The 17101-nt window shown below is 40.6% G+C and overlaps 1 protein-coding gene and 1 non-coding gene across 2 annotated transcripts in view; one reads left to right on the top strand and one right to left on the bottom strand.

Moving 5' to 3' along the window:
• LOC126266966 (structural maintenance of chromosomes protein 1A-like) overlaps positions 1-17101 on the bottom strand; it is a 346151-nt gene that overhangs the window by 244509 nt on the left and 84541 nt on the right. Inside the window, exons 7-8 of the mRNA XM_049971693.1 lie at positions 3031-3270; positions 727-941 (exon numbers count right to left, since the gene is read on the bottom strand). Of these exons, the coding sequence (XP_049827650.1) occupies positions 727-941; positions 3031-3270 (455 nt within the window). The remainder of the gene's footprint in view (positions 1-726; positions 942-3030; positions 3271-17101) is intronic.
• Trnas-cga (transfer RNA serine (anticodon CGA)) lies at positions 1480-1554 on the top strand. Its single transcript has one exon. It is a non-coding gene; the product is annotated as a tRNA-Ser (tRNA).

The raw sequence follows: 17101 nt of genomic DNA, 5'->3' as shown, positions 1-17101 counted from the left end.
TGGAGCGCCCACTCAGTACCAACTGCAAAGTTCTTCTTATTTCTCATGGATGACTATATTCGGCAGTATTCATTTGTATATTAAATTAATTTTGTGAGACTGGTACACTTTACAGTACTCAAAATTACAGTTAAAAATGCACGTGAAATATGACCCATTCTTGAGTTGGGACTATCTACAGTTATTGATAAGAATTATGGAGCTACAACACTAGGTATGTTGTTCCAGCACGAAAAAAATTCCTCCACATTATCCTTGCCATAACACATCTTATGAATTTAACAATTCCTCATTCTTATGTCAGCTTCAAACAACACATTCAACAGGCACCAGGGCTGCTGAATTTTAATGTATTTGATTTTAATCTGTGAGTATGGAGAAGATGAAACTTATAAGGGAGAAAGTAATTACAAGATAAATAGATTATTGTAATATAAACAGAGCTAACCTAACAAAGATCTCCTCAAACAGCTACGCGTAATTTTCAGAAAAGTGCTAAATAATATACTTACACCAGTGGTAGATTTTAAGAGAAATTAATTTAATACGACAGATATTACACTTAACATTCTAACAGCTGTACTTCTACACTCAGTAAATGAGGACATGGATTTGTATGAACATATTAACTCAAAAATTTCCACACTATTTCCTATAACACACACTATATGCATACTTGCTTCAATCAATCCTACACAATGAAGGCTTCAGTAATTTAAACCTTACCATAAATGTTCACTGAATTGTTGATGTCTATCCTCTAATTGTTTGCTTCGTAACACACATTCTTGAAGTTTCTTTTTTTCACGGTAAGAACTGCTGACTTCATCATCAGTTATCTTTTGATCTCTTGCTTGTTCATCCTCCAAGCTTCTCAGCTTTGCAAAGTATTCTGCAGCTTGCACTTCCACTAAAGACTTAAGCCTGCAATATTCCTGTACCTGTGAAGATCATGTTCTTTAACAGTTACTAATAATTTTCTCAGAAGAACTGTTTTCTAAGATACATATAAATTTAATACAATACTGGATGAAGGATTTACAAAAGTATAAGAAAAGTAAAGCAGCAAAACTTTTGAAAGAGTGGACAAAAGGTAAGAGTAGATGTTACAAAAAGAAAATCAAAAGCAGGGAGGAAGAAGCAGCTGCTAGCAAAGTACCTGCCCCAAGCCTTCTTCTACTGTTTTACAACATGCAGCGTTCCCATATAAAACTGGATAAGGTTCCTTTTCTACAGCATAGTGGAAGCTTATACTGTACTTTATAACTGGAATGACTGAGGGGCGAATGGCAGCACCACAAAAACAACTTAAATTCCCACATTTCTTTCTTCCAAACAGTTTAATATCAATTTTAACATTTAATTTATAAGTATTTTGAAACTTCCTGGCAGATTAAAACTGTGTGCCCGACCGAGACTCGAACTTGGAAGGTAGGAGACGGATACTGGCAGAAAGCTGTGAGTATCGGCCGTGAGTCGTGCTTCGGTAGCTCAGTTGGTAGAGCACTTGCCCGCGAAAGGCAAAGGTCCCGAGTTCGAGTCTCGGTCGGGCACACAGTTTTAATCTGCCAGGAAGTTTCATATCAGCGCACACTCCGCTGCAGAGTGAAAATCTCATTCTATAAGTATTTTGTTGCTGGTTTTCAACACATGGCTCATTTCACTATCAATAATTCTTAGCTGGCATCTAACCAGGGGCACAGATTACTCCCTTGAGCAGTTATCGCTTCCTCACTTATCACTTAGTCTTCAAAAGCGGTTGTGAGAGTTGCGTCTAGGGGGAGATGCCTCCGAAGAGCGCAGCGCCGGCAGTTGATAGGAGTTTTAGCATAACATGGAGCTACGGCACCAACAGCAGTGCTTTATGCGACGCAAACATTCCATAGAAAAGCACGACATCTTTCCCAGGTCACTGTTCACTCTTCTTCACAAGGACTGGAAACAAGGGAAGGTCTGGTTCACATATGTTGTGTGCAACTAGTTGTTCAGCCCTATGCACTGATTTCAGCTCTGCAAGCTCAGATGTTCATGTTTACATTTCATGCACACATTGTTACTTGACTCTGCGATTTTGTGAAGAGTGTATTGCCCTACCGGGTCTGTGCGATTTTGAAGTAACTTGTCTTAAATCTGCTGGCCAGAGTTCTCTCTCAAAATAATTTTACCATGGTTACTGTTGTTATGGTTATGTAATGTGTCCAGTTGTCATGGAATGTGTATCCCTATGTGATATTACCGTCATATGATATTTGCAGACAAAAAGCTGTAAAACTTGTATCCATTTGGGATATACAGTAGCACAATGATACAGACAGGTGCTGTTTATAGTGTTACAGAATATTCACTGTAACACCAATGGCTTGCTGTCACAGTAACAACAAATGAATCTTTACTAGTTTGTTTTAGTGTATGTTATTAATTATATGTCAAGATATTAAAAGAATTTGCGTGTTTTCTGTTTCGTGTTGAGTGCACGAGTTCATGACAATGCAGCGCTTTCCTGCAGATCCTTTTTGATTTCTCAGACATGGGAGCAGAAGAATGTCTCAATAGGTGCTTTTAAACACTTCGACATATAAGAACTACTGCCTAACAATATTAGCAACTAATGGATGTGAGTCATGAAATTTGGGAGGACGACGGTTCAATCCCGCGTCCGGCCGTCCTGATTTAGGTTTTCTGTGATTTCCCTAAATCGCTGCAGGCAAATTCCAGGATGGTTCCTTTGAAAGGGCACGGCCGACTTCCTTCCTCGTCCTGCTCTAATCCGATGAGACTGATAACCTCGCTGTTTGGTCTCTTCCCCCAGAGAACCCCTAGCAATTCCAATGCAGCTGGGAATCGAACCCGGGCCCCTTAGCATGACATTCTGTCATGCTGAGCACTCAGCTATCTGAGGCGGACAGTATTATTAATAATAAACATATAACGATAGGCTAGAACAAAATACAAATGTGATTTATTGTGCAAAATAATAACATGCACATAAAATAAAATCTTCAACAGCAAAGTAAAATAACTGATGTAAACCTTTTCATCTGTCAGGTGATGAAGATCAGCTTCAGATGGTGTCCGCTCTTCTAGTTCTTGTAACTCTCTCATTAATTCATTAATAGCATCTTGTAAAGCACTAACTTGATACTGACATTTCTCATCTACATTTCTTGCTCTTTTCAGTTGTTTTCTGTTGTCAGTGATTTTATCTTTCAACACTTCCAAATTCATTCTTACTTTGTCAATCTTAGAATGTAAATCTTTATATTCATTTTCCTGAAATAGCAATGAACATAATTACCCAATGAATATTAATTCAGACAATGTTCATTTTCATTAAATGCACTCCTAGACTTCAAATAAATTATTATGGTTGTTTTCCTTTTATGGCTTGCACCATCTGCAAGTTCTAACAGCAATTCATGCTACCATGAAAACAATGTTTCATCTAAAAAAGTAGTTTGTCTTTTCATAAAACAATTGGAGGAACATTTTAACATAATTAATAATTAGGAAACTTAACTTTCTACACAACAATATTGTGTGTCCTAAAACTTAGGCTACCATGTTGCTAAAAATGTAAATAATTCCAGGTACTAAAATGTTATCCAACTTTTTATCTAGTTGCCAATATCTGCTCTAATATTGTTTGAATATATTATTTCACAGCAAGAAATTGGCTACACGCAAATGTTGGTACCATGGCCTCTCTGTATGAGTCAGACATCTGAGCCCAACATTATACACTCCTGGAAATTGAAATAAGAACACCGTAAATTCATTGTCTCAGGAAGTGGAAACTTTATTGACACATTCCTGGGGTCAGATACATCACATGATCACACTGACAGAACCACAGGCACATAGACACAGGCAACAGAGCATGCACAATGTCGGCAATAGTACAGTGTATATCCACCTTTCGCAGCAATGCAGGCTGCTATTCTCCCATGGAGACGATCGTAGAGATGCTGGATGTAGTCCTGTGGAACGGTTTGCCATGCTATTTCCACCTGGTGCCTCAGTTGGACCAGCGTTCGTGCTGGACGTGCAGACCGCGTGAGACGACGCTTCATCCAGTCCCAAACATGCTCAATTGAGGGACAGATCCGGAGATCTTGCTGGCCGGGGTAGTTGACTTACACCTTCTAGAGCACGTTGGGTGGCACGGGATACATGCGGACGTGCATTGTCCTGTTGGAACAGCAAGTTCCCTTGCCGGTCTAGGAATGGTAGAACGATGGGTTCGATGACGGTTTGGATGTACCGTGCACTATTCAGTGTCCCCTCGACGATCACCAGAGGTGTACAGCCAGTGTAGGAGATCGCTCCCCACACCATGATGCCGGGTGTTGGCCCTGTGTGCCTCCGTCGTATGCAGTCCTGATTGTGGCGCTCACCTGCACGGCGCCAAACACGCATACGACCATCATTGGCACCAAGGCAGAAGCGACTCTCATCGCTGAAGACGACACGTCTCCATTCGTCCCTCCATTCACGCCTGTCGCGACACCACTGGAGGCGGGCTGCACGATGTTGGGGCGTGAGCGGAAGACGGCCTAGCGGTGTGCGGGACCGTAGCCCAGCTTCATGGAGACGGTTGCGAATGGTCCTCGCCGATACCCCAGGAGCAACAGTGTCCCTAATTTGCTGGGAAGTGGCGGTTCGGTCCCCAACGGCACTGCGTAGGATCCTACGGTCTTGGCGTGCATCCGTGCGTCGCTGCGGTCCGGTCCCAGGTCGACGGGCACGTGCACCTTCCGCCGACCACTGGCGACAACATCGATGTACTGTGGAGACCTCACGCCCCACGTGTTGAGCAATTCGGCGGTACGTCCACCCGGCCTCCCGCATGCCCACTATACGCCCTCGCTCAAAGTCCGTCAACTGCACAAACGGTTCACGTCCACGCTGTCGCGGCATGCTATCAGTGTTAAAGACTGCGATGGAGCTACGTATGCCACGACAAACTGGCTGACACTGACGGTGGCGGTGCACAAATGCTGCGCAGCTAGCGCCATTCGACGGCCAACACCGCGGTTCCTGATGTGTCCGCTGTGCCGTGCGTGTGATCATTGCTTGTACAGCCCTCTCGCAGTGTCCGGAGCAAGTATGGTGGGTCTGACACACCGGTGTCAATGTGTTCTTTTTTCCATTTCCAGGAGTGTATTAAGTACCACACTGTAATAAATTTCTCAAGGTAAAGTCTATGGGAAACAAACATTTTCTGACAGCCAGGAGCAAAAAAAGATAGAACCCTTTGTCCTCAATACCCTAATGCAGACATATACGCAATGATGTTACCTTCCAATCTGTGCACAAAGGACAGGTAAGCATCAACAACAAAGACACTTGTTCATTTGGTTTCTTCTGGAGCATAAATAAGCTTGCCCACATTGTCTCATCATATCCATGTTACAAAATTATATTTCTAGCAGTACAACGCTCCATAGGAGTGAACAAGGCATAGGATGGTCCACCCCACTCTTGGCCACAGTTTGCATATACATGAACAATGATTGCAGCACAGCTGGTGTATAACAGGTGGCTCGGACTCTGATGAGATAGTATAAGCCCATGACAGGACTGGAATAGGAAGTGCTGGGTGAGTGGATTGGGCAGGCTTCGCAACTGGGTCTTCCACAAGGATATCACCCCCAGTGTCAAGATGTTGGGTTGGGAGTGGCATAGGGATGGCCTAGGGTGTTGTGCCGGTTGGGTGGGCTACAGAAAACCACTTTAGGAGGGGTGGGAAGGATGTCCCTAATTTCACGGCATAATGATAGATTATCAAAGCTCTGATGAAGGATGTAGTTCTACTGATCCAGTCTGAGGTGGCACCGGGTGACGATGGATGTGCTCCTGTATTGCTGGTTCTTGAAGGTTAGAATATTGGTATATGTGTGGATATGGCACAAAAACTCTGTTTGCTGACTAGGTCTCGATGTAGTGTCTGTCTATGAAGGCCTTTGTGAGACCTTCAGCATATTGGGCAAGGGAGCTCCCTTCACTGCAGATACAGAGTCACCAGATTGCTAGACAGTATGCGAGGGATTTTATAGTGTGGAAGGAATGACAGCTGTGGTTGGAGCCATCAAAGAGGAGGAGGTCAATGTCCAAGATCATGGCATGCTGACTTGAGGAGGACCGAGTGAAGTGAATGGGAGGGAAGGTGTTGAGGTTGTGAAGGAATGAGTATAAGATGTCCTGGCCCTGAGTCCATATCATGAAGATATTATCAATGAACTAGACCAGAGGTTTGGGGTTTTGGTTTTGGGAAGCTAAGAAAGTTTCCTCTAGGTGTCCCATAAACAGGAAGGCATAGAAGGGTGCCATGCAGATACCGATGGCTGTGCTAAGGATTTGTTTATATACCTTCCCTTCAAAAGAGAAGTATTTGTCTGTTAGGATATAATTAGTAAGTTGTATAAGGGATGAGGTAGTGGGTTTGGAGTCTGAAGGACACTGGGAGAGTTAGTGTTCAATGGTCGCAAGACCATGGGCATGAGGAATGTTGGTGTCTAAGGAAATGGTGTCATCAGTGACAAGTAGGGATCCAGTAGGTAAAGGGGTGGGGATGGTGGAGGAAGTGGTTGACATTTTAAATGTAAGAAGCTAGATTTTGGGCAATAGGTTAGAGATGATAGTTAATGAGGGCAGAAATTGTACCAGTGGGAACACAGTAACCATCTACAATGAGGTGCTTTGAGTAAAGGATTATAAAGATAGGATTTGTTTTGAGACTGTGTATGGCCGGCCTTTCTCCTGGTGGGATGGTGGTGTGAACTGGGAGAGACAGGGTTAAATTTTGGAATTATGTTAGTTCTGGTTGCAAGGATTGGTCCCAAAGATGTGTTTCCATTGCAGGGATCAGCAGAAGGAGAGTAAGTGCACTGATGATATCTTCATGATACAGACCCAGAGCCAGACCACTCTACCCTCATTCCTTCACAACTTCAACACCTTCTCTACAATCCATTTCACTCGATCCTCCTCAATCCAGCATCCCAACTTCTTGGACGCTGACCTCCTCCTTCATGATGACTCCTTCCACACCTCTGTCCACATTAAACCCACCAACATTACCTGCATTTCAACAGCTGCCATCCCTTTCACACTAAAAAAATTCCTCCCTCACAGCCTGGCCATCCAGTGACTGCAAGTCTGCAGTGAAGAGAGCTACCCTGCCCAGTATGCTGAAGGTCTCACAAAGTCTTCACTGACAGACACTATTCCCTGGACCTAGTCAGCAAACGATTTCTTGTGCTGTATTACCCCAATACTCTCAACCCAAAAACCAGCTACAAAGGAGCACCCCCTTCATCTTGACAACACCCTATGTTAGGGTGTCAATTACCTATCATCGTGCCCTGAAATTAGGGACATCCTATCCAAGATCCTCCCCACCAAGTAGTATTCCATAGCCCACCCAAGCTCCACATCATCCAAGACCATCTCTACGCCCAGAGGGATCATATCACTGCGGAAGACCCAGGTGCAAGACCTACACAACCCACCCGCCCAGCACTTCCTATTCCAGTCCTGTTATGGGGTAATCCTACCCCTTCAGACACCATGCCAACTGTGAAAGCAGCCATATTATATACCAACTGTGCTGCAATCATTATTCAGCTTTTTATATTGGTACGACTATAGGAGAAGAGCAGGATGGACCAATCTTTGGCACAACATGCTTGATTTTAATGGCCGATTCACAACATGGGCTGTCTGGATCCTCACCTCCATCACCACCTTTTCTGGAATGCACGGCTGGGAGTTATCCTTACAACACATTCTCCACTCTCAAAGTCATCCCAGTCCTTATCTACAGTAACCACTGTTCCCACACGTCCATCCAACAGTTTCTGCCCCCTGTGTCCTGTCACCTCCTCACAATTCGTCTCCCCTTACCTTCATTGTGCACTGCTCCCTATCTACAGAAACCTACTGTTCTCACACCTCCATCCAACTGTGTCCAAGCACCTATTCACAATTCGTCTCTCCTTACCCTCATTGTGCACTATTCTTTGCAACCACATCCCTTTCTGTGCTCCTCTCCTTTCTGCTGCCTATTTTATCCTTCTCTCCCTCTCTCACAGCATCCCAACACTGCACCTGGCAGCCCTGTCCTGCCACCTCTAGTCCCTGCATACTACGCCACATAGCACTTTTTCCTTTTCTCCTACCCATACCCTGCTACCCCATCCACCTTCTCCACCCCGCTCTCAACTGTTACTTCCGTTCAACAAAATTCTGTTGGAATTCGGCCAGAGTGGCCAGGGGTAGCAGTCATGTTTGTGTAAGGTGTGCCTGTTTGTGGGATTGTGTGCACATTTTTCATTTCTGAAGAAGGCTTTGGCTGGAAGCTTACACGTAATGGTCTTTCCATCACGTCTATCTGCAGCTCAACTTGTCATCTATATGATAAGTAGCAATCTATCCTTTTCATAATATTGCTAATATGCCAACCTAGACTTTCCATTGTTTTCAGTTACTAATAGCAAACACATTGGTCAAAGATTGCAAGAGGAAGTATACACGGAAAAGTGACACAGGAAGATACCACCTGGAGTACTTCATGGTTGGACAGAGATTTGGAAATCAGTTACTGGACTTTAAGTCATATACTCAGGTGCAGATATAGACTTCAATCGCAATTTAGTAATGATGAAGGGTAGACTGAGATTCTAGAGCATCATCCGGAAGAATCAAAGTGAAAAGAAGTAGGACACTGAAGTATTGAAGGATGATGATCTGAAGTTCTCTAATGCTGTAGATACTATGTTGATGAATACCACTGTAACCAGTTCAGTTCAAAAGGAACAGACAGCTCTAAAAAGAGCAATATCTGAAGTTGGATAGACAAATATAAGTAACTGGGAAGAAATCTTTGGTAAAAGAAGCAAAAACTTTAAATGGGTGACAAAATAAGGAAGTGCAAAAAGAGTCACGGAAAGAAGAATTATAGCAATATATGTCATTTAGGGATGAAATAAACAGGAAGTGCATGGAATCTAAGGCAAAATGACAAAAGGAAAAATGTGAAGAAATTGGAAACAAAGTAGCTGTCGGAAGGACTGATTCAGTACATAGAAAAACCTAAACATCCTTCAGTGAAATTAAAAGCCAGGGTGACAACATTAAGAGCACAATAAGAACTCAACTGTTACAGTGGAGCAAGCAGATAGGTGGAGAGAGTACACTGAATGTCTCTACAAGTGGGAAAATCCTGTCTGATGACGATGGGATAAAAGAAGAAATGGGAGTCACGACGTTCAAAAGACTTGCCAACAAATAAGAGAGAAGGGGTAGATAGCATTCCTTCTTACTTTCTAAAATCATTGGAAGTGATTGCAATGAAATAACTATTCAACATGTTACACATCCCAAGAAATACCAATTTAGTATTATTATTATTATTATTTATTTTACTACCATTATTTATTAGATTACTGCAGTCATGCATGTTTAATTTGTGTGTGCGCACGCACGTGTGTATGTGTGTGTGTGTGTATGTGTGTGTGTCATCTATTTTTTACACAGACTTTATGGGCTGAAAGCTTTATTTGTGAAAGTATTTTTGTTGCGCCTATCTGGGACTCAGCATCTCTGCTATATGGTGAGTAGCAACTTTCCTTTTCATAATATTGTTAAGCTATCCATTTATATGTTATATGATATTATATATGATTATATATAATCATCCCATGTCTAAAAGAACAGACACCAAGCAGAATCCACAGCTGTTAAACATTATATTAAATTAAAGGTGCAGTGCGAAAGAAAGGAAAGGAAAGGGAGGGGGTCATTGCTGTCAGTTGCATTGGGACATTACGCAGTATCAGCCTCGATGAGTAAAATGTGTACTAGACCATAATTTGAAACCGTGTTCTCCTGCTTAGTAGGAAGGTACATTAACCACTGCACCATCCAGGATTTAGCGTTACCGCAACTGCATAGACTACCTCAGCCCGCCTCATGGCCAATCCACACTCCCATGAATCCACCATCTTCAGTGTGGTTGCACATGTTAAGTCCAACCTCCTGTGAGAATCTCAGCGAGAGAACATGGAAGAAATGGACAGGGGCGCTCCATAGGAGTGTGGATCGGCCGTGGTACATGCCGTGATAGCCCGTGCAGTTAAGATAAAGCTGTGTCTTGGATGTCACACTGGTCACTGCACCTTCCTAGTAAGCAGGAGATACCAGGTTTGAATCCCAGTTCGGTACACATTTTCATTCATCATCGCTAATTTTACATAATGTCCCAATGCAGTTGACAGCAATGATCCCCTCCCTTTCCTTTCCTTTCTTTCCCTCTCCACTTTCAGTTTACATACAATATACACACATACTATCCCTTTGTCTTTCCCACTTCTGTCAGCTGTACCCAAAAACACCCACAGAAACTCTGAATAAAGACTGGTTCCTTCAGTTTGTCCAGATCCCATCTCCTTAATTTTATATCTTTCTGGAAGTTACTCCATTTTAATCTGCAGTTCATAACCAATAAATAATAATCATCTGCCTTTGCAAATGATTAGTAGTTTATAATTTGGTTTCAAAATCTGAATAGTGAGAGTGCATTATCATCATGATTTTCAGAAACATTGCTTTTCTCTTCCTAGCTAACCTGGGTTAAAGGAATGCTTTGGGCTCTCACTGGACCAGTAGAGTCAGAAAAATCATTTATTATGTGGCTCACATATATTTCATGAAAGACACTTGCATTTAGAACCAAAACATGAACCACTGTAGCATGAGATGAATCTCATCCCCTGCGATAAGTCTCCCCTGACTCGTCGTTCTGGTGACTTAACTGAAATCCATCCCTTTTCCTAGACCTCTCCAGTCCTTTATCTGCCCAATTAAATTATTTTGTCAAAAACTGATTTGTTTTCATTGTTTTTAATAAAAGGTCATCTTGGTCCACACATGAATGATGAGGAGTTGTCTGCTTTGACAGATAATACTGAAGAAGTCGAATCTTAAGATGTGATAGTGATACAAAACAGACTACAGCAGGGAGCTCAGATGAATCAGATGGCAGCAATGAAGCTCTATCAAAAATTTTTGAGAAAGTAATGTATTCAAGAGTAGCCTCCCATATTTGTAAAAATAAAGTACTAACAAAATGTCAGTTTGGTTTTCAGAAAGGCTTTTCAACAGAAAATGCTATATATGCTTTCACTGATCAAATATTAAATGCTCTGAATAACCGGACATCACCCATTGGTATTTTTTGTGATCTCTCAAAGGCCTTTGATTGTGTAAATCATGGAATTCTTTTAGATAAGCTAAATCATTATGGTTTGAGTGGGGCAGTGCACAAATGGTTTAATTCATACTTAACTGGAAGAATGCAGAAAGTTGAAATAAGTGGTTCGTGTAATGTTAAAACAGCTGATTCCTCAAACTGGGGTGCTATCAAGCACGGGGTCCCACAGGGTTCGGTCTTAGGTCCTTTACTGTTCTTGATATACATTAATGACTTACCATTCCACATTGATGAAGATGCAAAGTTAGTTCTTTTTGCTGATGATACAAGTATAGTAATAACATCCAAAAACCAAGAACTAAGTGATGTAATTGTAAATGATGTTTTTCACAAAATTATTAAGTGGTTCTCAGCAAACGGACTCTCTTTAAATTTTGATAAAACACAGTATATACAGTTCCGTACAGTAAATGGCAAAACTCCAGTAATAAATATAGAATTTGAACAGAAGTCTGTAGCTAAGGTAGAATTTTCAAAATTTTTAGGTGTGTCCATTGATGAGAGGTTAAACTGGAAGCAACACATTGATGGTCTGCTGAAACGTCTGAGTTCAGCTACGTATGCTATTAGGGTTATTGCAAATTTTGGTGATAAGAATCTCAGTAAATTAGCTTACTATGCCTACTTTCATTCACTGCTTTCGTATGGCATCATATTCTGGGGTAATTCATCGTTGAGTAGAAAAGTATTCATTGCACAAAAACGTGTAATCAGAATAATTGCTGGAGCCCACCCACGGTCATCCTGCAGACATCTATTTAAGGATCTAGGGATCCTCACAGTAACCTCACAGTATATATATTCCCTTATGAAATTTGTTGATAATAATCCAACCCAATTCAAAAGTAATAGCAGTGTGCATACCTATAACACCAGGAGAAAGGATGATCTTCACTATGCAGGGTTAAATCTGACTTTGGCACAGAAAGGGGTAAATTATGCTGCCACAAAAGTCTTTGGGCACCTACCAAACAGCATCAAAAGCCTGACAGATAGCCAACTAACATTTAAAAATAAATTAAAAGAATTTCTAGATGACAACTCCTTCTACTCATTGGCTGAATTTTTAGATGTTGTTGTTGTTGTTGTTGTCTTCAGTCCTGAGACTGGTTTGATGCAGCTCTCCATGCTACTCTATCCTGTGCAAGCTGCTTCATCTCCCAGTACCTACTGCAACCTACATCCATCTGAATCTGCTTAGTGTACTCATCTCTCGGTCTCCCTCTACGATTTTTACCCTCCACGCTGCCCTCCACTGCTAAATTTGTGATCCCTTGATGCCTCAAAACATGTCCTACCAACCGATCCCTTCTTCTAGTCAAGTTGTGCCACAAACTTCTCTTCTCCCCAATCCTATTCAGTACCTCCTCATTAGTTACGTGATCTATCCACCTTATCTTCAGTATTCTTCTGTAGCACCACATTTCGAAAGCTTCTATTCTCTTCTTGTCCAAACTAGTTATCGTCCATGTTTCACTTCCATACATGGCTACACTCCAAACAAATACTTTCAGAAACGACTTCCTGATACATAAATCTATATTCGATGTTAACAAATTTCTCTTCTTCAGAAACGCTTTCCTTGCCATTGCCAGTCTACATTTTATATCCTCTCTACTTCGACCATCATCAGTTATTTTACTTCCTAAATAGCAAAACTCCTTTACTACTTTAAGTGTCTCATTTCCTAATCTAATTCCCTCAGCATCACCCGATTTAATTTGACTACATTCCATTATCCTCGTTTTGCTTTTGTTAATGTTCATCTTATATCCTCCTTTCAAGACACTGTCCATTCCGTTCAACTGCTCTTCCAAGTCCTTTGCCGTCTCTGACAGAATTACAATGTCATCGGCGAACCTCAAAGTTTTTTCTTCGTCTCCATGAATTTTAATACCTACTCCAAATTTTTCTTTTGTTTCCTTTACTGCTTGCTCAATATACAGATTGAATAACATCGGGGAGAGGCTACAACCCTGTCTCACTCCTTTCCCAACCACTGCTTCCCTTTCATGCCCCTCGACTCTTATTACTGCCATCTGGTTTCTGTACAAATTATAAATAGCCTTTCGCTCCCTGTATTTTACCCCTGCCACCTTTAGAATTTGAAAAAGAGTATTCCAGTCAACATTGTCAAAAGCTTTCTCTAAGTCTACAAATGCTAGAAACGTAGGTTTGCCTTTTCTTAATCTTTCTTCTAAGATAAGTCGTAAGGTCAGTATTGCCTCACGTGTTCCAACATTTCTACGGAATCCAAACTGATCCTCCCCGAGGTCTGCATCTACCAGTTTTTCCATTCGTCTGTAAAGAATTCGCGTTAGTATTTTGCAGCCGTGGCTTATTAAACTGATAGTTCGGTAATTTTCACATCTGTCAGCACCTGCTTTCTTTGGGATTGGAATTATTATATTCTTCTTGAAGTCTGAGGGTATTTCGCCTGTCTCATACATCTTGCTCACCAGCTGGTAGAGTTTTGTCATGATTGGCTCTCCCAAGGCCGTCAGTAGTTCTAATGGAATGTTGTCTACTCCGGGGGCCTTGTTTCGACTCAGGTCTTTCAGTGCTCTGTCAAACTCTTCACGCAGTATCATATCTCCCATTTCGTCTTCATCTACATCCTCTTCTATTTGCATAATATTGTCCTCAAGTACATCGCCCTTGTATAAACCTTCTATATACTCCTTCCACCTTTCTGCCTTCCCTTCTTTGCTTAGAACTGGGCTGCCATCTGAGCTCTTGATATTCATACACGTGGTTCTCTTCTCTCCAAAGGTCTCTTTAATTTTCCTGTAGGCAGTATCTATCTTACCCCTAGTGAGATAAGCTTCTACATCCTTACATTTGTCCTCTAGCCATCCCTGTTTAGCCATTTTGCACTTCCTGTCGATCTAATTTTTGAGACGTTTGTATTCCTTTTTGCCTGCTTCATTTACTGCATTTTTATATTTTCTCCTTTCATCAATTAAATTCAATATTTCTTCTGTTACCCAAGGATTTCTAGCAGCCCTCGTCTTTGTACCTACTTTATCCTCTGCTGCCTTCACTACTACATCCCTCAGAGCTACCCATTCTTCTTCTATTGTATTTCTTTCCCCTATTCCTGTCAATTGTTCCCTTATGCTCTCTCTGAAACTCTGTACAACCTCTGGTTCTTTCAGTTTATCCAGGTCCCATCTCCTTAATTTCCCACATTTTTGCAGTTTCTTCAGTTTTAATCTACAGGTCATAACCAATAGATTGTGGTCAGAGTCCACATCTGCCCCTGGAAATGTCTTACAACTTAAAACCTGGTTCCTAAATCTCTGTTTTACCATTATATAATCTATCTGATACCTTTTAGTATCTCCAGGGTTCTTCCACGTATACAACAATTTTTAGATATAAAGTAAAAAAAAAAAAAAAAAAAAAAAAAAAAAAAAAAAAAAAAAAAAAAAAAAAAACCTTAATCATTAGTGTCATGCAATATTTTGTGTAATGTAATTTCTTGTACAGACATCTTTTATTAACCTGACACGTTCCACATCATTACGAAGTGTCGTATTCATGATCTATGGAACAAGTATTAATCTAATCTAATCTAATCTAATCTCCATGTGCACATAGCAATGTAAAAGGAAAGACATACGACGTTTCTGAGATCTTATATTTTTGGTTTATTGATGAATTTGTTCTAAAATATATTCAAAACTTCACTGAAACAGAAGCACTTACAGCATTAGGCGGCGACAAATGGTCATTACCATTAGAAAAGTTTTGTATTTCTTACTATTCTGTATGAAAGAGGGGCCACTGCCAGAGGATCTTCTTTGGTAAGAGAACTGGGAAATACAATATTACAAGTATGTGGTGTCAGTAGTCATCTCAGGAAATCATGACATTCCTCAGGTTCAGTTTAGGGTCAACGTGGTCAGTGCAATTAAAAATGTAAGCTTGCCCTTACACCACACACATGTAAGAGAGTCATAGCAACCTGAGAATGCATCTGCATTACTGGTCCATATATTTGGTTGGGTCAATCATTCCCTTCCCAGTGTAAATGTCAGTTCACTCATTTTATGGTTTAAAGGCCTAACAAGTATGGACAGAAAATCTGGATGGCTGCCAATGAAGATATCAAGTACATATTAAATGCTTTCCCATATCTTGGTAGAGATGAAAAGTCATCCTGGTGGTGTACATCTAGAACTTCGTAGTAAAGAAACTAACAGAGACTTGCCTAAATAAAAGAAGCTATTTTATGTGAGACAAGTAGTTCATCTTTCACTACAATGAGATCTGAAAACAAACTGAACATGCTTGTTTGGTGCAATAAACAAAATTAGATGGGAAGTTCCTGAGTGCATGAAAAAAAGCTTGCAAGAACATGTACAAGGCCGTAGCTTTCAATAATGATGATATAATGCTCCAACTGTACCATGAAAAGCAGGGAAAGATTGAGAATTTCTCAGTTTGTTCCATACACTGTAAAATTTCTCAGTTTGTAACATACAAGTGTATAAATTGGAACCAACTCAAAGTTAAAGTGTGACACAATGACATGTTACAATGAAACTTCATAGGAGTAAATGATTTTGACCATAAGGCCTGCAAATACTCAGTGAAAGCTGGGAGAAGAAGGTAGACTGTTCATGCTTTTTATAAAACTCTAGATATAGCAGATATTGATGATTTGGTAATCTCTACAGGGAAGTAATAAATATCTAAGCAACAATGCAAGATTTCCTTCTCAAACTAACAGATGAGCTTGCCAAGGATTGTAAAGAAACTGGGTAAAAGCTTTAATATGCACACTGACTTGTCAGACATGGTGGAAGTCACCTATCAGGTGTGAAAATCATGCCAAGAAGGAAAAACTCAATTTAAATGTGTTTTGTGTGACGAACAAGGTTGCTACAAAAATATTGTTACAGAGACCTATATTTGTACAAATTGCAAAGCTCAGCGTACTGATTACAATAATCTGTAGGTATCTAACAGGAACACATTTATTTACACAGATGGTAAATGTTTGGATAATGTGTATTAAAGTGTAGACCTGGCTATGGAAATGTATCGATTCTGTGTTGCCTATTCTTGCTTACTAGTAAAACATTATTTTGTAATGAAAACTTTTTGACTTGGTTGCATTTTTATAAAAATACATATTTGACTCACGATAATATGAACAATTTTCAAGTACTTGCATAGTTAAGTTGGTTTGGACAAAACTACAAGAATATTCACTGTTTGGAATTAAAACAAACTAACAGACAATTAGAGCGACTATTTGCTACAGGAAAACTTATCCATTAAAATAAAAAATGACTAAGAACATACTGTAAATGTATCGACAAGAAATTGGACATTTTTGTTCTGGCAGGGTTCTAGGGGGTTCAAAAAAGCTGGCAGTTCTAGTGTTAAACCTCACCCAGATTTTAGACATAATACTAAGATTTAGCAGACATAGTGGGAAAGTCAGTGAATGTGTTGATTTCATTATTGATTTCATCTAGGATAGTACTGATAAAGGGAAGGATGCCTAGCTTCATACCAACAACAGAAAGATACAGTGCAACAGTGATTCATAATTTATTTTGAAATGCAACTGTCTTTTGTGAAATGTGTGCCAGCCCATAATAAATGGTCTGGCTGACTGTGATGTTCAAATGGCAACACTGATGCATCCCCATCAATAGGATTTAGCATCCCCACCATTAAGATTTAGCTTTTAAGTCAGAAGCATTGCTTCACAAAATCATACATGTAGACTCTGCCATGCTATTCAGAATTAATTTACTGGACAGAAAATGGTAAGAAGTTCATCAAGGGTACAAAGATGATGAGAAATTT

This window comes from Schistocerca gregaria, chromosome 4 (assembly GCF_023897955.1).
Source record: "Schistocerca gregaria isolate iqSchGreg1 chromosome 4, iqSchGreg1.2, whole genome shotgun sequence".
Taxonomy (NCBI): domain Eukaryota; kingdom Metazoa; phylum Arthropoda; class Insecta; order Orthoptera; family Acrididae; genus Schistocerca; species Schistocerca gregaria.
The sequence above is the reverse complement of the archived record's forward strand: the minus strand, read 5'-3'. Positions and strand labels throughout refer to the sequence as shown.